The 20,865-nt window shown below is 44.2% G+C and overlaps 1 protein-coding gene across 1 annotated transcript in view; it reads left to right on the top strand.

Moving 5' to 3' along the window:
• The first annotated feature begins 313 nt into the window (after positions 1-313).
• Positions 314-20,865, top strand: part of ais (aramis) — a 59,788-nt gene continuing 39,236 nt past the window's right edge. Inside the window, 3 exon segments of the mRNA XM_067108657.1 lie at positions 314-479; positions 3,822-3,927; positions 4,360-4,541. Of these exon segments, the coding sequence (XP_066964758.1) occupies positions 393-479; positions 3,822-3,927; positions 4,360-4,541 (375 nt within the window). The 5' untranslated portion in view covers positions 314-392.

Raw genomic sequence — 20,865 nt, 5'->3', positions numbered from 1 at the left:
CCTTTTTCTCTCATTCATTATGTCATTCTTTTCTTTTTTCTTAATTTGTTATTCGTGATTTTCTTAATTTTTGTCTGTGAAGGAAAAAGTTTCTTGCATGTGATGATGGCAGCGTTATATATAAACCTTTATCAAAGACATATGTCAGCCTATGTTATCAAACGATTGTTCTAACTATTTTCCATTTTTAAATACTCAAAAATTTTTAAATATTTTACATTCATGGTCTCAGTGAGAGGACAACACAAATAGTATAGATCAGGTTCTTAGGAATTAAACAATTTTTTCTTGTATGTAACGAACGCTTCCTGTAAACTATGAATACTCCTGGCTGGTTTCATCTCCCATGTGTTGGTAGTGTGGCTGACGGCTGAATTATTTAATTAGATAGAATGAATTCATATGACATATTTCGTAAATTAACTAGAGGTATCAAGTTTGACCAAAGGAGGTTTAAAGGAGACCTGCAGAAAATAGGGGTAAGTACCTCAGTAGTTCACAACATACATAAAAGCTGTAGTCTTACGTAGTTTAAGGTAGCCGTAGGCTAAGTAGGCAAGTCTGGTTTAACTACTCCTGGCTCTAGCCTTGTCTCTCGCCAGACCACTCTAAAAGTTAATGTATGTTATTGGTAGGCAGTTTTAATTTAGGATATCCTCGCCGAGGCCTAGTGCAAGTAGGCTTGGGTAACAGGGTAAATTAGGCTTATTACAAGTTGTACATATGTTAGGCCTTGGAGAGGGCTTTAGGATATCTTGTGGTGATTGTAAAGGAGATAGCTGCACGTAGATTTTGTTTATTAATATAATTTTTTGGGTAATTTTTCGAAAGACTCCAGCCAGCCATTCTGAAAGGTGCCAGCTAGCCATTTTTGCATGAAAACCCATTTTGGGTTTTTCATGCAAAAATGGCTAGGAAATGATAGGGCACTAATAGAACTTAAAAATACCAGCCTATCGTAACCTAGGAGTGTGTACTGGTTACATTTTTGCTGTATTAGCTGTGGAGTGGGGTGGGGGCAGGTATTGTCATACCTTATAAGTCGTAATTTTGATTAATTATTTTTCTCTGTTATTAAGCATTTGCGAAGGTTATATATGTATTGAAAAGAAATTTTTTGTTTTGATGTGTTTTACCCAAGAAAAATATAAATTATAAAGTGGGAGGTGGCTGGAGTGTTCCGAAAAATAGCCATTTTTTGACTGAAGAAAATAGGAAAGGGTCATGTAATGCAATACAGGTGAGATCACAGGCCTATGAGAAATTAGATATAGGCATATGGGGAATTTGCTGTCTGTTGTGTATGTGTTTACTTTTATCCCCAAAGGGTTTGTACTTATATAAGGTTCCCCGTGGAGCTGCTGCCATATTTAGTACCAGCCCCTTGGGGATGAATACAAAAACTTATTAAAAGACAATAAATTTCTCATTATCTTGGTAGATTTCTCAGATTATCTCACCTTTACTACATTATATACACCCTTTTCTACATTGTGTAGCCAAAAAACTATATTAATAAGTGATAATTTTGTGCGGCCATCTCCTGTACATTCACCTATCCTATAATTTTTTATGTAGCCTAGGCTATTGGTGGGCTACTTTTGGTAGGATAGCCTTGTCTAGGACTCGTACAAGTGTCCTGGGCTTGGGTAGGATTTTACAGTTGCACATAGGTTAGGCGTAATTGATTTCAGTCTAAAAGAGGGCTTTAGGGTACCTTTTGGTAAATGTAAAGGAGGTGGCCGCATGGAGATAACGTTTGTTAATGTAATTTTTTCACTGGAGAATATAGAAGATGGTGTATATAATACAGTGCAGGTGAGATAATTTGAGAAATTTACCAAGATAATGAGGAATTTACCTACATTTTTTATGTTTTTACATTCATTTGCAAGGGGCTTATACTAAACAGCACCCCACAGCTTCCACCATGTACAGTACCAGCCTCTTGGGGATAAATGTAAAAACTTAAACAAAAGATGGGAAGTTTCTCACTATCCCAGTAAATTTCCCAAATTATCTCATCTGTACAGGTGTACTGCATTGCATGTGTGTATACCCCTTTCTATATTGCTTAGTAAAAAATTTTTTAGTAAGGGATATCTTTATGCAGCCATCTCCTGTACATTTACCTGTCGTATGTTTTTGATATAGCTCATTGGTATGCTATTTTTGTAGGATAACCTCACCTAGACCTAGTACAAGTAGCCTAGGCTTGGATAGAAGTTAATATTTGCCCATAGGCTAGGCATAATTGATTTCAGCCTTGAAATGGGATTTAGGACGTTCTTTAGTTTTTTTGTTTTTAAAGTGATTTGTGGTAGACATTCATTTCCAACTGCAATTTTCTTTAACTCAGTTTCCCTCCTACATTGAAAATTTGGTTGGAGAGGCGGTCTTAAGTGGGGAAGTGGGTTTTCAGGTAGGGAGAAATAAAAAAGCATAGTAAAATGTGAGAATGTTTATCACATGGACACAACATAACTACAATCTAATATAACCTAGAATGAAGACAATGAAAAACTTACATTCTATATAGATGATTGTAATTCCTGATACATTGTCAAAGATGCCCTTAAAAACAAAATTGGGAGAATAAGGGAATAGGGTGATGCCAGGGTAAAAACAAAATTGGGAGAATGATGGAATAGGATGAAGGCAGGGTAAAAACAAAATTAGGAATACAATAGAATAGGATGAAGCCAGGGTATAGGTTATCAGTTGCAACAAATAGGAGACCAAGGTAACAGAAGTGGTCTAGTCTACCTGTTCCAACCCTTTATTTCCACCACACTGTTGACCTCCACCTTCTCCTCCCTTTTTTTCCCTGATAACTCATATGCATTTTGGGCATGAGGAATCCCAGACTTCATAAATCATGTGCAATCTGGAACATCTCTTTTGAAACCATCTGTTACATTTGGTGTGTATATTGCTTTGAATGCATAGGACTGTGATTTCCAGCTGTGGCAACCTTTCATTGTTAAAGGTGTGGCTGTTATTAGGGGAAGACACATTAATGAGAATACTGCATTTATAAAACTATATGTGCATTATAGAAAATCATCATAAGAGACCTAGTTACCTAAACAGATGGGTCTTTGATTTTGACACTTATCATTCCACCGTTTTGAACTTATTAAATGATGCCATGCTTAAGTCTGAGTGGACAGAACTGTATCTGCACAATAATGAGAAAAGTATTGGAGGTATCTACCATTATATATGTATGCAATGGTAATGAGATTTTTATTCACCACTGATAAACTTATAACATATTTTTATTTACTAAATATTTTATACAGTATTTCAGTATTTTATTATTAATCCATGTAGTATTGTACAGCACTGTGTTTTGAGTACCTATTACAGCTCAAAATCAAAACAGATTTTAGTAAGGATGTTGTTATTTCTTGATTTGTTGCTTAATTTGTGTGCTTACTGGAAAAGGATACAGTGTTAATGATAAGGGCACACTTTTTTTTTTCCTCAAACAAAAACCGTATTTCTAAAACAATAATAGCCCTTTTGCTCCACACCTAACACATAAAGACTTAGGCTAACAATGGGATAATTTTGTGCAGGTAGCCTATATCCTATGCAAGCAAAGAAAGGCAATTGCAGTATTAGATATGTGAAAAATTTCAAAGGATTTTTTTTTTTATATCTTGATAGATAAAATTTATTTTTAACATAAAGTTGTATGTATTTGACTATGAAAGTACTTTCAACAAACTAGTAAATTATGCTTACTGTAACTATCATCAGTGATACCTTTTCCCACACTTTTTTTGTAGACTTGTCTCTTATGTTACTTACAGGTAATTTCCAGATATGAAAAGGATATAATAGAAGTTGGGGAAGTAGAAGCTCCCGTTAATGAGGACTTGAAAGTGGACAAAATAAGATCTGAAGAAGGAGGAACAAGTGAGTAACTGATTCATAGAATATAGTCTTTTGTGTTTATACAGTAATTAACTGCAGGACAATGGCAAGTGATGATAAATGTTATTTTGAATGAAAAGTAGCAGTGACCATGCCCAAAGAGTATTTGCTACAGTTATGTTTTGTAATAAATCAGTTATGGCTATAAACATTGCATTTATGGTGTTGTTAGGTTTAACAGTTTTATCTTGGTCATTCCAAGTACCTTATATAAGAAATGTTTAAATATTATATATGTACTGTACTTTAATGTCATATGGAGAGTGATTTGTTAGAGATGTATAACCATTAAGTATGAAATTCAGTTACTGAGTCTTCTTTTGAAACATGATGTACTTAGATATTATAAAAAATTATTGCAGTTGTCATGAATACATTTATTTCTGAAGAAATTTTGTGATTACATTATTGTAGGTTTGGCCGAAGGAAATACAGATGTAGACTGCAACGGTGGTGTTAAAATCTTGGGTGATCTTCATTTTAGCAAAGAGTTGAGTAAATCCAAGAAAAAGAAGAAGAGGAAGAAAAAACTTGCAGATGGGGAAACTGAAGAACAAAGGGAAAAGGAGAGACTCCTTGAGCTGAAGACAGAACAGGTTTAGTAATTCTTTATAACAGACACATTTATATTTGCAAATGGATTAGGCCCATAGAGTCCGCCCATAAGTTCGACAGCAAATTATTATTTTGTACATGCAACTTACCCGTCAGATATATACTTAGCTATAGTCTCCGACGTTCTGACAGAATTTCAAAACCTCATGCACGCACAGGTAGGGCTGGGGTGGATCAACCATACCCGCCACTGGGCATGAATAGAACCTTTCCGCTTAATCAGATTTTCTCTGTCATTCCGCAACATCTGTTGTTGGTTCCTCCTGCTTTGATTTTCGTTTTTTCTCGCTTGCTTGAGGATCGACGGCCTGATTTTGGTGACGCATTGGATCTTTGGTCATATACGCTATTGTGGACTGTTTTGATTTGCTTTTGGTTTTGTTCTGTTAAGATGTCTGACGTCACTGTTTCGCCTGTGTTTCCGTGTTTGTGTTAAAAGAATGTAAGGTGAGGGTTACTGGCTTTGGTAGACCTCACACTGTGCGGCATGAGGTAGGGGAATGATTGTTCTTCGGACAATAGGTGCAAGGAGTGTGAGAAATTGTCTGATCAGGAATGGAAGGTTTTGTCTTCTTTATCTGGAAGAAGCTTGAAAAGCGATAGAGTTAGGAAGGCTTCCTCCAGAAGCTCGAGTAGGTCCTTCTCTGCTGAGCACGATTTAGAAATTAACCCAGTAGACTCTCCTAATCCTTTGGTTTCAGCCCTTCCTTCATCAACCTGTGGATTCGCTCCTCTGAAATGGCTACATGAAAGCGAACTCGTATGAAATCGCAACTGCGTATGGCGAAGGAAGGTAAGAGTGACAGTGATATGCAGTGTCCCCAGTGTAGTGGAGGGCGTCTGATCGGCTCTGTGCTCTAGGCCTAGACCTCTTCCAAACCCAGGGCCAGTGGAGGGAATGTAAAGTCGAGGGAGGATGTAGAGCATCCCCAACGATCAGGCGTCCGCCGGCAGATCCTGTTGTTGCGTCCCCAGGCTGCCTTGGATCGCCATAGAAAAGGCATCCTGAAAAAGTGTTTCGTCGCCTGTGGCGTCTTCTCGAGCGTGGTTGGGTTCGGCTGAGAGTCGGCGCCCTTTGAAGAGAGATCTTGAAACCTAGAGTAGAGCGTTTGGACTCGAGCCTGCGCTTCCGGAGGATTCTCCTATTGTCAGGAAGAGAGCTCAGTAGATCCCCTCCTCCCTCTCCATCAGGGTGAAGGATTCGACCGAAGAAAGATTTTGATCGGCCTCCAGGAGCAGTTATCGGGCGCTTGTTGGATCTCTTGCTAAGGACTCCTCTTCTCGTAGGAAGGATGACTTTCTTCCTGTCAAGAGTTCAGAAGCTCAAAATCTTCAACTCGCCGCTCTTCTCCTGCCAAGCTTCCTTCTTCCAGCAAGTTTCTTCGTCTCGAGGCGCTCTTCGCGAACAGGCGCCAGTCTCCAAGCAGGCGCACTTCTTCCAGGCGCTCGTCATCGGCGCCTCTCCTTCCAGAAGCACTTCGCCTCACTGTACTACTCCTTTGGGCAGGCGCTCGTCGTCTTCCAAGCTCCCTCCCTTCCGGCAGGCGCGCTCTCCTACTGGGCGCCCTGCGTTTGGGCCTCCTCTCCTGGCGCTCTCATCGATGGACAGGACCCCTCCTGACAGGCGCCTTCGGGGTCAGCGCCATTCTCCTGGTAGCGCTCTTGGTTGGACAGGAGTGCTTCTCCTTCAGGCTCGCTTCTCCTGATAGGCTCTTCTTCTCTTAAGCCTTCCTCTCCGCCTGCTGCTTTGGAGGAAGTTTCAGAAGAGATTCTCCTATGGCGCTGGAGTTCGGATTACAAACGGTTGGCTTGGTTCTAATTCAGAGTTTGGAGATTCTCTTTGTCATGCTGCCCCTCCTTCTCCGGGATCTTTGTGCAGGACAAGCACCAAGTCAACTAGACCTCTTCGTTTGTCAAGATCGCCTCACGATTTCGATGAGGAAGGCCTTTAAAAGTCGTGGGAGTGGATGCAATCTAAGAAGGATGCAAGCAAGACGGTTTTCTCTTTCCCTCCTTTGAAACTTTTGGGAAAATCAGGAATGTGGTATGAGACCAAGGAGCCTGGGGTTGGGGCTCCCCACATCTGCTGGCCTTGATTTCTCTAATCTGGTTGACTCCTCCAGGAGACTTTCCCTTTCTTCAGCGAAGGCGACTTGGGGAATGAGTGAAATGGATCATCTCCTCAAGGGTCTTTTAGAGTTGTGGAGGTCTTCAACTTTATGGATTGGTCTCTTGGAGCTTTGGCCAACAGGACTCGGGATCAATTCTGTGTTTGGATGACTTCATGAGTGTTTTGTCTTGCTTGGACAAAGCAGTGAGGGACTGTTCCATGGTCGCTGCCTTGTCTGGAGCTGCTATTCTGAAGAAGAGGTCAGTATTCAGCTCTTTCCTCACGAAGTCTGTGTCTCCTCTTCAGAGATCCTCTCTTCTGTTTTGCTCCTTTTCTCCTCACCTTTTTCCTCAAAATTTGGTGGGAGATTTCCTTCGTTATCTGAAAAGGCGACACAGGACCTTTTGGCCCAGTCATGAAGAGGGTCAGACCTGCCGTCCTTTCGCCAAGAAGGAGAAGGCCCCTTTCAGGGAGCCCTTCGAGTGGTCCTTCGTCCAGATCCTCCTTCCAGGAGCAAAAGACCAGAGAGGAGAGGAAGGTCTTCCTCTGCGTCCTATCAGAAGGACCAAATGAAGAACAGTACTCCCAGGCGACAGTGGGTGCCAGACTGCTACAAGTGCGAGGTCTGGGCACAGAGAGGCGGACGACTGGTCCTCTCCATTTTAAGAAGAGGCTACCTTATCCCCCTTCAGGGAAAGTCACTCCTTTAACATCAACTCCCAGGAGTTATCCGCCAGCTTCAGGGATCCCATCAAGAACCAGGCTCTTTTTCTAGCAGTGGAACAAATGTTGAAAAAGGAGCAATAGAACGGTTCAAGACCTCCATTCCCAGGTTTTACCGTCTTTTTCTGGTTCCAAATCCTCGGGGTTGGAGACCAGTTCTGGATGTAAGCCTTGAATTTCTTCGTAATCAAGACGAAATTCAAAATGGAGACTACCTCTTCGGTTCTTGCAGCTCTTCGTCCAGGGGGATTGGATGGTCTCCTGGACCTGCAGGACGCTTACTTCCACATTCCCATTCATCCTCGTCAAGAAAGTTCCTGAGGTTCGTGATTGGGAAAAAGTTTTCAATTCAGGTCCTGTGCCGGTCTTTTGGCGGCCCCACAAGTATTCCACGGGCATCTTAAGGGAATGTGGCACGCTGGCTTCACTAGAGGGTGGGATATCAATGTATTTCGACGATTGGCTGATTCGAGCTCAATCAAAGGACAGTTGTCTGAGTACTTTGCGATCACCTAAATGTGACACAGTCCCTTGGACTATTAGTAAACTCAGAAATCCCAGGTTGTTCATGGCAGAGCATTGTTTACCTGGGGATTCTGATGGATTCTCGAGTTTTCTAGCCTTTCCATCCCAGAGAGAATAGATCGCTGCATAGAAAAGGTGACCAGTTTTCTAAGGAGAAAACATTGTTCAGCGAGGAGTGGATGAGTCTGCTGGGACCATTTCCGCTGGAACAGTTCGCCTCCTTGGGAAAACTTCATCTGAGACCTCTTCAGTTTTTCCTAAAGGAGTTGGGACCCAGGGGGTCTCAGGACTTAGCAACTTTGTTCCAAATTTCGGACAAGATAAAAGAGGATCTCAACTGGTGGCTAGACCCTCGAAAATTATGCAGACTGTCTCTTCAGTTACCGGCCCTACCTAGTGTTGTTGTTCTCAGGCGCCTCGGAGTCGGGATGGGGGCAACACTAGGTTGAAGAAGTGTCAGGCACCTGGGAGGAGACCAGGTGAACTGGCACATCAACAAGAAAGAGCTATCAGCAGTTCGTTTGGCTCTCATCAGTTCGAGTTTTGCGCATGGGACAAGTAGTCCAAGTGAACTCAGACAACACTACTGCCCTGGCATATAAGAGAGCAAGGGAGGAACACACTCCTTCTCCCCTTTCTGAAAACGGCAAAAACGTTGTTGCTGTTATGGGCTCAGGAGAGGAGGATCAGACTCCTCACCAGATTTGTACGGGGAGAGAGGAATGTGAGGGCCGACCTTCTCAGCAGGAAGGATCAGGGTCCTTCCACAGAGTGGACTCTCCATTCAGAAGTCTGCGAAAGACTGTGGAACCTGTGGGAAGGCTGAATATCACCTTTTGCAACCCACTGGAACCAAGGCTAGAAAACTACTGCTCTCGATGTCGGACGAGAGCAGTTGCAACAGATGTCTTCTCTAGATTGGACAGGATTAGGCGGGTATGCCTTTCCCCATTCAAGATCCTGGGAGAAGTGGTAAGAAAAGTTTGCATCATCGGAAGGCGCGAGACTGACACTGGTAGCTCGTTTTGGCCAGCTCAAGATTGGTTCACAGAGTACTGGAATGGATAGTAGATTTTCCAAGATCAGCTTCCACACAGGAACGATCTTCTCAAACAGCCCCACTTCAACCAGATTCCACAAGAATCTCGGCTCTCAGTCTAACTGCCTTCAGACTATCGAAGGTCTGGTCAGGCGAAGGGTTTTTCGCACAAAAGCTGCGAAGGCTATTGCAAGAGCCAGGAGATCCTCAACCCTTGTCTACCAGTGAGTGGGAGGTCTTTAGAAGATGGCAGGACCAATAAGATATCCTCTTCCAGTACCTCTGTGACAAACATTGCTGATTTCTTTATCTTCCTGAGGGAACATTGCAACCTCGCTTGTATCCACAATTAAGGGATACAGGGTATATTATCTTCAGTTTTCAGACACAGAGATCTGAATATCTTGAAAACAGAGACCTTCATGACCTTATAAGGTCTTTTGAAACGTCAAAATTCATGACTTGAAACCTCCCAGTTGGAATCTGGACATAGTTTTGAAATTCTTAATGTCTAAAAATTCGAACCTCCTCATCAAGCTTCCTTCAGGGATCTCACCAGAAGTCACTTTCCTCTTTGCCCTTGCCTTCAGCTAAGAGAATAAGTGAAATACAAGCCTTGAACGGCAAAAAGTTGGTTTTTAAGGAAGGTCGGCTATATGCTCCTTTAAACCATTCTTTCTAGCGTTTAAGAATGAGAATCCTTCTAAACCGTGGCCAAGAACCTTTGAATTAAAAGGTCTTTCTTCTGTGACGGACATGAGAGTTGGAGAGGACTCTATGCCCTGTCAGGAGCCTTAAATTCTACTTAGAAAGAAGAAATCTCTGGGAGGATGGGGTTGAAAGTCTTTGGTGCTCTGTCAGAATCCTTCACGGCGATCTCAAAGAATGCTGTCCCTTTTTATTAGGGCGTCATCAAGGAAGCGCATATCTCATGTGAAGATGAGCACTAAGCCCTTAGAGTGAAAGCACACGGTGAGAGCCATTGCCACATATGGCTTTTCACAAGACGTTGTCTCTCCAGTCTATTATAGAGGCAACCTATTGAGGTGTAATTCAACGTTGATCTCATTACTTACGATATTAGAGTAACGTATGATAGCTTCTCTCTGGAGCGCATCTGATTCTGGATCGGTGCTGGGACAGGGAGCTGAATCAATCCTATTTAGTTTAGTTAATTTAGGTTTGTTTTTAGGCAGTGGTGTGTGTTTTTATGGTTGGTTGGAAAGAGGGTGATGGAATTATGCTTCCTTTCAATTCTTATCACTAACAAGGTTAGGATTGGTCAGGTGGTCAGGATTGGTTGTCATGTTCCTTGTAATTTGTATGGACACCCAGCTCTGTCATGTAAGAGGATAGCCCCCATTGATCTGATTCAGGTGTAGGCTCGGTGTATAAGGGGGTCAGCCCTTGACACGATCCGCTATAGGCTCGGCCATGTTAGTGGGTCATCCCCATTGGCCTTTTTTGATCCAGAAGGGCTGTCAGTCACAGGTCACATCCTCGCTGAAGCTCCTGAGGCAAGCAGACTCTAGACAGTATCCATGAAGTCTTCTGCCCAATCAGGTAAGAACCATGGTTTTTTTGTTTATCCTACAACATATAGTTGTTTCCCCGTTTTTAGTTATTTTCTGTCTCTTGCCCTCCTCCAGGGTGCCATTCAGCTAAGTATATATCTGACGGTAAGTTGCATGTACAAAAATGATATTTTTATGATAAAATAAAGTTTTGTACATACTACCCGCAGATACTCGATTGATGGTCCGCCCAGCCTCCCCTCAGGAGACAGGTGGAAGAGAAAATCTGATTAGAAAACGGGAATGGTTCCTCTTCGCCAACGCCAGCAGGCGGGTATGGTTGATCACCTGACCTACCCTGCGTGTGCCGCGAGTTTTGAAATTCTGTCGGAACGCAGGAGACTATAGCTAAGTATATCTGCCGGTAAGTATGTACAAAACTTTGTTTTATCATAAAAATATCATTTTTGTAAATTGTTCTAAGTATTCTATATGAATTCAGTAACAAAGTACAACTACAGTACGTTAAGAAATAATGTAACATAAGTGCTGTTGTGTAAAAAAATCTATTTTTTAAAGGATGGTCTGATTTAAGCCTTCATATATTTTTAAGTACTGCATGAAGTTGTTTAACTTGACTTGAAAAATGTATTCTAGGTCTGAACTGTATTCTGATTATGCAATATGTGTTGATTATTTTTAACTGGCAAAAATGCTAGTAAAGGTTTGAAGTTCAAAGTTAAGCAGAAGAGCAATTCATGAAAATGCGAACCTCAGCCTAAAGATAATGTTACTGCACATTGTACAACCTGTAAGCAGTTGTGCCTCCATCTAACTATACAGTTAGCTTTAAATCATAATTCGCCTAAAACTCCATGATTTGTAATTGATTTCTACAGTAAAACCTCATTTTTGTACATGCAACTACCCGTCAGATATATACTTTAGCTATAGTCTCGGCGTTCCGACAGAAATTCAAATTTAAGCACACGCCGACAGGTAGGTCAGGTGATCTACCATACCCGTCGCTGGGTGGCGGAATAGAACCATTCCCGTTTTCATGTCAGATTTTCTCTGTCGCTGGTTCCGGCAACATCTGTTGTTGGTTCCTTCTGCTTTGATTTTCATTTTTCGCTGCTGAGGATTATTTTGGACCGACCTTTGGCGACGTATTGGATCTTTGGCTTGGCATACGCTTTTGTGGACTGTTTTGATTTGGCTTTGTATTTTCTTATAGAATGTCTGATCAGAGTGTTGCACCGATGTTTTACCGTGTGTGTGTTAGGTCTGATTGTAAGGTGAGACTGCAAAGCTTGGTAGATCCTCATTCTGTATGTTAGAGGTGTAGGGAGAATGAATGCTCTTTTGAGAACACGTGTGTTGAATGTGAGAATCTCACTGAACTGGAATGGAAAGGCGTTAAACTCTATGTACTTATAAGTTGGAGAAGGACAGAGTTAGAAGGCTTCTTCTAGAAGCGCTAGTAGGTCTCTTTCCAAGGAGGTAGATTTAGAACCCAACACTCTTCCAGATTCTCCTGTCACTCCAGTTGTTTCAGCTCCTTCACCCTTAAATTCGAACCTGTGGATTACGGCGTCGGAGATGGCTGCTATGAAGGCTACGATCCGCAAGATGCAGTTGCAGATGCGACTGGAGGAAAAGAAAGTGAGAAGTGATAGTGATTTTGTGTAGTGTCCCCAGTGTAGTGGAGGGGGCGGCTGACCGCTCCGATCGGCTCCTAGGCCTAGACCTCTTCCAAACTCCCAGACCCAGTGGAGGAGGGAATGTCACAGCCGCAAGGGGATGAAGAGCGCCCCAACGGTCAGGCGTCCTTCGGCGGCGCCTGTTGACGTTGTCCCAGGCTGCCTTAGATCCGTGAGAAAAGGGATCTTAAGAAGTGTTTCTCATCTTCTGCTTCTTCGATCTCCCTAAACGTGGTTGGAGTTCGGCTGAGGAATCGCGTCCTTTGAAGAGACTTGGAAGGCTCCTAGAGGAGACGCTGGACTCTAGCCTGAGCGCTTCCCTGAAGGCTCTCCTGTTTCAAGAAGAGAACTCGTAGATCTTCTCCTCTTCTTCTGGTGTTCAGGAGTCCCTCCCAAACAGATCCTGGTAGGCCTCCAGGCTCAACTCGCTGCTCTTGCTGGCTCTTTATCAAAGAGCTCCTCCGTCGGAAGGATGCCTCTCTTCCCGATCAAGTCCTCAAGAGACTTTCTTCCTAGCAAGTCGTCTTTTGTGACGTTCTTCTCCTGTTAGCGCCCCTCCAGCAACAGGCGCCCTCTCCTTCCAGGCTCTCCTCTCCTGGTAGCGCTCCTCTCCTTGCAGGCGCCTCTCCCGCTCAGGCGCTCCTCTCCTTGTAGGCGCTCCTCTCCTGTTAGGCGCTCTTCTCCTGGTAGGCGCCTCTCCTGGTAGGCGCTTCTCTCCTCGCGCTCTTCTTCTCCGAATAGCGCCTCTCCACCCAGGCGCCGCGCCATCGTCGTCATGCCGGTCTTCTCCTGTTGGAGATACTTTCTCCCAGTCAAGCGCCCTGCTCGCTCCTCTTCGTAGAAGTTCCTCTCCAGCCTCCTTTTCGTCTGTTAGGCGCCCCTCCAGCAAGGGCTCCTCTTCAGTCGAGCTGCTTCTTCTGTCAGGCGCCAGTCAGCTTGTAGGCGCTTCTCTCGGATCATGTTCTCCAGTGGACAAAGGCTCCTCTCCTTCTAGGCGCTCTTCTTCTGACAAATGCCCCTCTACTTCTAGACGTTTCTCCTCCTCCTTCTGGCCTGGAGGCGTTATCGGAGGACGAGTCCCCTAAGGATATCACAATTTCGATTACAAAGAGGTTGACAGCTCTTCTAGTCCAGGAGTATGGAGATTCCCTCAAGCCTGCTTCTCCTCCTTCTCCTGGTTCAATGCTCTCGAGCACCAAGGCTTGAAATCTTCCTCTCTTGTTAAGATAAATCCCACGATCTCCATGAAGAAAGCTTAAAGGTTTCGGAGTACTCTTCTTGAAGAAGGATGCAGGCAAGACTGTCTTCTCCTTGCCTCCTCTAGGCTTTAGGGGAAGAGCGGGAATGTGGTACGAGACTAGGGAGCCAATGGGGTTAGCTCTCCCTCTTCTGCTGGCTCAGACTTTTCTTCCAAGCTGAGTGGATTCTTCAGAAGACTCTCCCTTAATTCGCCAAGGCTTCTTGGGGACTTTGTGAACTGGACCATTTCCTCAAGGGCCTTTTCCGTGTGCTGAAGTGTTCAACTTCATGGACTGGTCTCTTGGGGCCTTAGCCAAGAGAAGTCTTGAAGAGGATTCAGTCAGTATGGAGGACCTCAGTGTGTTGTCTTGCCTGGACAAAGCTGTGAAGGACGGCCTCCGATGGAGATCGCTTCCTGTTCGGCACTGGCCTGCTTAAGAAGAGGTCAGTATTCAGTGCTTTCCTCTCCAAATCGGGTCTCTCCTTCCCAGAGGTCTTCCCTCTTGTGCGCTCCTCTATCTAGCCATCTTTTCCCACAAGAGACTGTGAAGGAAGTCTCTCGTTCTTTGTCTGAGAAGGCTTCTCAGGACCTGCTGGCTCAGTCTTCAAAGAGGATGAGACCTGCTGCTCTATTGTTAAGAAGGAGAAGCCCCCTTTCAGGAGCCCTTTTCGTGGATCCAGGTCTATTGGGAGGCGAGACCTGAGAGAAGATCAGGCCTTCAGGACTCCCTTCCAGGAAGTCAAGTGAAAATCAAGTCCTCCAGACTCCAGTAGGTGCCAGACTTCTCAAGTTCGCAAGCCTGGGCACAGAAGGGGGTGGACGAATGGTCCCCTCTCTGTTTTGAGGAAGGGGCCTCATTCCCTTCTTTTGAAACCTCCTTGACATCAACTCCGAGGGAGTTATCGCGAGATACAAAGGATCCTGTGCGGAGGCAAGCCCTTCTTCAGCCGTCAACAAATGCTAGAAAAGTCTGCCATAGAAACTGGTGCAAGATCTTCACTCCCGGGATTTTACAACCGTCTTTTTCTTGTGCCAAAATCTGGAGGGTGGAGGCTGGTCTTGGGCGTGAGCTCCTGAACTCTTTCGCCGTAAAGAAGAAGTTCTCTATGGAGACGACGTCTTCAGTTCTGTCGTCTCTTCGGCAAGGAGATTGGATGGTATCCCTGGACCTTCAGGATGCTTACTTCCACGTTCCCATCCATCCCTCCTCCAGGAAGTTCCTAAGGTTCATGGTAACGGCAGACCCTTTCAGTTCAGGGCTCTGTTGGACTCTCCACAGCTCCCCAAGTGTTCACGACCATTCTCAGAATGTAGCTCACTGGTTGCACTTGGAGGGTGAGGATTTCCTGTATCTTGACGACTGGCATTCGGTCCAGTTCAAGAACCGTTGTCTGGAGGACCTTTCTAGGACTTTCAAACCTGGTCCAATCACTAGGACTTCTTGTAAACCTCGAGAAGTCTCAGATGATTCCTCAGCAGGAAATTGTCTACCTGGGGATTCGGATGGATTCTCGGGGTTTCGGCGTTTTCCTCCCTGGACAGAAGGGGAACGCTGCCTTCAAAAGGTGACAGACTTTCTAGAGAAAGACAGTTGTTCGGCGAGGAAATGGATGAGTCTGCTGGGACCATTTCTACGCTGGAACAGTTCGTTTCTCTGGGAAGGCTTCACCTCAGACCTCTACAGTTCTTCCTGAAAGAATCTTGGGATCGGAAGTCCCAAGACTTCAATGGATTCCTTCACATATCATCTCAAGTAAAGGAACATCTCGGTGGTGGTTAGACCCAAAGAAGCTGGGTCTAGGGATTCTCTCCAACCGTGAGCCCTCGCCTAGTGTTGTTCTCGGGCGTCGGAGTCGGGTTGGGGGCGACACTAGGCTCGGAAAAGTGTCAGGCACCTGGGACACGGATCAGAGGGCCTGGCACATCAACATGAAAGAGCTGGTAGCCATTCATCTAGCTCTTGCCAGATTCGAACTTCTGGTCAAGGGATCAGTAGTTCTAGTCAATTCCGACAACACCACAGCCCTGGCTTTATATCAGGAAGCAAGGAGGGACACATTCCTCCTCCCTGTACTTTGCAGCAGAAACCTTCTGTTGTGGGCGGGGAGAAACATCGTTCTCCTCACCAGATTTGTTCAGGGAGAAAGAAATGAGAGCGGATCTTCTCAGCAGGAAAGACAAGTTCTTCCCACGAGAATGGGTCCCTTCATCAGGAGGTTTGCGAAGGCTGTGGTTCCTGTGGGGAGACCTCCATATAACCTCTTCGCAACCCATTGGAACAAGAGGTTGGAGAACTACTGCTCACCAATCTCGGACCCCAGAGCAGTAGCTATAGACGGCCTTCTCCTAGATTGGGACGGTCTAGACGGCTACGCTTTTCCCCCGTTCAAGATAATAGGGGAAGTAATAAGGAAGTTCGTTTCGTCAAAGGGCACCAAGCTCACCCTGATCGCTCCCTTTTGGCCATCCAGAGACTGGTTCACAGAGGTACTGGAATGGATGATAGACTCCCAGGTCGCTCCCTCTCAGGAGCGATCTTCTCAAACAGCCCCACTGACAGATATCACAGAACCTTCCCGCTCTAAACCTAACTGCCTTCAGACTGTCGAAGGACTGGTTAGAGCGAAGGGATTTTTCTAGGCTCACGAGGGCTGTCGCCAGAGCCAGAAGATCTTCTACCTTGCGCTCTACCAGTCTAAGTGGGAAGTCTTTAGGAGATGGTGTCGATCTAAGAAAGTTTCCTCTTCCAGTACCTCTGTAATGGAGATTCGGATTTCCTTCTATACCTGGGGAGCAATGTAACCTGGCGGTTTCCACCATAAAGGGGTATAGGAGCATGCTGTCTTCAGTCTTTAGACACAGAGGTCTGAACATCTCGGATAATAAAGACCTTCACGACCTTATAGGTCTTTTGAAACTTCTAAAAATAAGTCCCCTAGACCTCCCAGCTGGAATTTGGACGTGGTCCTAAAGTTCTTAATGTCAAAACAAGTTTGAGCCTCCTCGATCTGCCTCTTTCAGGATTTAACCAGAAAATCGCTGTTTCTTTTCGCTCTTGCTTCTGCCAAAGAGTGAGCGAATTACAAGCTTTGGAAGGTTCTGTAGGCTTTAAGAAGGACTCTGCAATCTGCTCCTTTCAGCCTCTCTTCTTAGCAAAGAATGAGAACCCTTCAAAACCTTGGCCTAGGAGTTTTGAGGGTCAAAGGACTCTCCGATCTTTCAGGACAGGAGCTGGAACACACACTATGTCCAGTAAGAAGTCTTAAACATTATTTGGAGAGAAAGAAAACAGCTCAGAGGTAACACCGAAAGTCTTTGGTGCTCTGTCAAGGATCCTTCAAGAGCAATTTCCAAGAATGCCCAGGCTTTCTTCATTAAGGATATTATCAAAGAGGCTCATCTTTCATGTAAAGACGAACATTTTCAGCTCCCTAAGAGTTAATGCTCATGAGGTGAGAGCCATAGCTACTTCTCTAGCTTTCACAAGTCTTGGTCCTCCAGTCTATTGTGGACTCTACATACTGAGATGTAACTCAGTGTTTGCTTCTCATTATTTGAGAGATGTTCAGTGTGACATATGAGAAGTGCTTCTCTCTAGGAGCTTACGATCCATGGATTCGGTGCTGGGTCAGAGCTGAAGCTAATCCTGGCCCAGTGTTATTTTTAATTGTTTGTTGTGTTTTTATGGTCGGTTGAAAAAGAGTGTTGAAGGTCTCTCTCTTTTTCATCTCGTATTACTAACAAGGTTAGGCTTGGTCAGGTGGTCGGTTTTGGTTGTTAGCTCCTTGTATTTTTATTACCTAGCTCTGTCATGTAAGAGGGATAGCCCCCATTGATATGATTCAGGTAGAGGGCTCTGTCTTGTAAGTGGGTTAATCCCCATTGACACGATCCATAACAGGCTCTGTCATGTAAGTGGGTTTTTCCCCATTGATATGATCCAGAAGGGCTGTCAGTCTTAGGTCACTTCCTCTGAAGCTCTTGAGGCATGCAGACTCACAGACAGTATCCATGAAGTCTTCTGCCCAATCAGGTAAGAACCATGGTTTTGTTTATTCCTACAACATATGTTGTTTTCCGTTTTAGTTCTTAGCTGTCTCTTGCCCTCCTCCAAGGGTGCCAATCAGCTAAGTATATATCTGACAGGGTAAATTTGCATGCTACAAAAATGATATTTTTATGATAAAATAAAGTTTGTACATACTTACCCGGCAGATATATACGACATAGCCCGCCCAGCCTCCCCTCAGGAGACAGGTGGAAGAGAAAATCTGACATGAAACGGGAATGGTTTCTATTCCCGCCACCCAGCGGCGGGTATGGTAGATCACCTGACCTACCTGTCGGCGTGTGCGCCGAAATTTGAATTTCTGTCGGGAACGCGGAGACTATAGCTAAGTATATATCTGCCGGGTAAGTATGTGCAAAACTTTATTTTATCATAAAAAATATCATTTTCAAATAACTTGTTCCTCTTGTAATTAAATAGCTTATAGTTTCAAACTTAAATAATTACAGGTACATGGCTGAAGAATAGATTCCTGAAGGATTTCGCCCGGCAGCTTTTATTTAAAGGTCATGGTAGCACTTTGGTTGTTAGTGTGGGTGATAGTCCCCTGAGGGGTGATCCTTCGACACCACCAGGAATACTTAACACAACCAAAACTTTTTGACCTCATGCTTCTGCTATGCTCCATTCAGAGTAACATTGGGGGTTTGATGCAGCTTTTGTTTACTGATTTTGGTTGTATGGCTGGTTTCAGTGACAGCATTAACTTTTGTTTGTGTCAGCCTTCAAGAAAATATATGCTCACAATCATTTTTAAATTTTTTGGTTATTATGTCTGATTCAGTTCAGAAGGGACTGTTTTCCCCGGCTTTGGGAGAATGGACAGTTATAAAACCATTATAAATCAAATCTTCATATGATTCTCGTTTTTTTACTTTACTACAGATAAATTACCTGGGGTATTCACAAAGTCCCAGAATTCAGCCTGGGTCGTTTTGCCGACCCTGGGACAACATCATTTTCTATTCAGATTTTTCTCTGTTGGACACAATGGTCAGGAGTTTCATGACCTAACAGTTTCTGTCTCCAGAAGTATTTTGATTGTCTTTTAATTTGGACTTTAACTTTGTGGATAGGCATATTATGTCTTGGACTGTTTTATTTTGGTTTATGGACTTTAAAAACAAGATGTCTATCTAACTTGCCAGAGGGTGTGTTGTTCCAGAAGTGTTAGCAGGGTTCCAAATTCTGCACAGTATGCATTGAGTTCATGTAGGAGTTCGCATAGGATGTGAATCTTCTGTCTGATTGGAAGGCCAGCGTGTCGTCAAGCTAGAGCGGATCGTGTAAAGGCGTCTTTCCAGGCCAGCCATCGGAGGTTGTCAGTCAGGGTTATTACTAGTAATTTATTTCCTAGTTAACCCTGTGATTGGCTGGCAGGTAAGTCCCTTAAGCAGTTGTCTCCAAGTCTTGGAGTCTAAGGTGTTGTCTGAAAAGTGCAGTGAAGTGGTAATCCCCCAGTGTTGTGGTTTTCAGCTTTCGGCCTATAATTCTCTTCATACAGAAGTTGAGACACTCCCAAGACTTGAGTGAACCAGGGTTCATGTCTACCATTCACCAGAGGCGATTGGACCCCCAATAACCTTGGACATGCAGGATGCCTTGTTATAAGGCTGAAATCGATGTAGCAATCTACATTGTTTTCGCCCTCCTGGCTGTCCCTCCTCAGAAGGGGTAACGTTCTCGGTTGGACAGACAAAGCCAGGGTAGAAGGGGCGTTGTTTTCGTGCCTTAGAATCTTCTCCCGATAAACAATTTGACAAACATAACAGGACCAGGATAAACACGGACGTAAATTTACATATCAACAGAGGAACTGCAGAAGAGAAGGTTACCTGTCGCTCTTGGTAGAAGGACTGTAACTAACCATTCTTATAGAAGCCAACGGCCCTTATGAAAACAGTTACGCAAAAAAGCGTCTTATCCAGTGTAGAATAGTTAGCTTCATTCTCGCTGCTAGGAAACATTAACAAAAGTGATTTGGCTGCCAGTCAAAAAGATCCAGATTAGTCCCTCTTCGTTGCCTCTCTCGAGGCTTTGATTTTCATCGTTCTAGTGGACCATCAGCTCTAACTGCCCAGTGTGGCTCATTGGTTGAATGAGAGGTCATCTTAGTATGAGCTGTACATCTTGCGTTGTAAGTGGAACCGGAGTCTTTATATTTCCTCCTGCTTTCATCTTTTTGCATTGGGGAGTCGCGGACTCCAGGACTTGTTTTCGATCTCGGATAGACACAGTTGACTCGTCGCCTGTCTGGATGTTGACACTCATCCAGTACATTGGTTTCGGCATCAGACAAGTTCTACCTGATTCGGCGGCTGGTTGTTTGCTAGAGCTCATAACATGAGCGCTCATCATAACGCTTCCTCAGGAGCTCTCAAAAAGCCCTGTTGAGTAATCCAGGGTTTTTCTGCTTCTTAGAGACGAGGTTTGGAACCGAAGTGGAAACGCTCATGTTTGTCTCATTGAAGACTTGCAGTCCATAGAAGAGGCATTGAGTCTTATTGAGTGCAGAACTCTGCAGAACACCATCCCCAGTGTTGGTTCTTCTCAAACCACGGATTTTTGGCAAGCATGCTTAAACAAACTTTTTCCTGATAAATTTCAGCCTTTGCTCCTCTTTCCCCTCAACCTGACCATTACCTCTTGGGTGAGGAAATGTTGTTTGAAGACTTCGTTGTCAACTCCTTCTGAAAGGTACATCTTCAGTTCTTGGAAATGATAGTGAAGAACCTTGATCTGAATGCATCCTGGCATTTCACAAAGCGGGAAGATAGACTCAAGACATTTCAGATTACTGTTTCAAGGTGATATTTGAACTTGTTGAACGTCAAGGAAAGGTCTTCTTTCTTCAACAACTGTAAGTATGTACTTTTTGTTTGACCACCAGTCTGAAGGCACAGGTCCTTTGAGGTTTAATCTGGACTGGTGCTTGGGCGTTCCATCGGCTGTCGGACTCTATTTTCTGGGGAGCTGTCCAGGACCTCTTGGACAAGGCATGCATGGGATGGAACTGGCTTTTACTTTGGTACAACCTTTAAAGAAGAGGGCTTTGTACTGCGTTTTCTGCCACCATCAGTTTCTCCTGTTCAGAGGGCTGAGGTTTTAGCCATCTCTTCCCCCTTTGCTTGTCAAGGATTACCCCAGCCTTAAGTGACAAGGATTCTCATGAATGTCTTGCTCAATCTTCCAGACATTAGGGTTTTTAGAAGAAGGACTTCCCCAACGAGACAAATTATCCGGGACATCTTCATTCTGACCTTTCAAAGGGAAGATATTGTCGTCCACTGAATGATGCCCCTTCTTCAGCTCAAGGGGCAAGAAGTCTTGTATCTTGTTATTCTTTTATCTTGGTTCTTTTCTGTTATCGGAAGCCTGAACA

This window comes from Macrobrachium rosenbergii, chromosome 9 (genome assembly GCF_040412425.1).
Source record: "Macrobrachium rosenbergii isolate ZJJX-2024 chromosome 9, ASM4041242v1, whole genome shotgun sequence".
NCBI classification, from domain to species: domain Eukaryota; kingdom Metazoa; phylum Arthropoda; class Malacostraca; order Decapoda; family Palaemonidae; genus Macrobrachium; species Macrobrachium rosenbergii.
The sequence above is the reverse complement of the archived record's forward strand: the minus strand, read 5'-3'. Positions and strand labels throughout refer to the sequence as shown.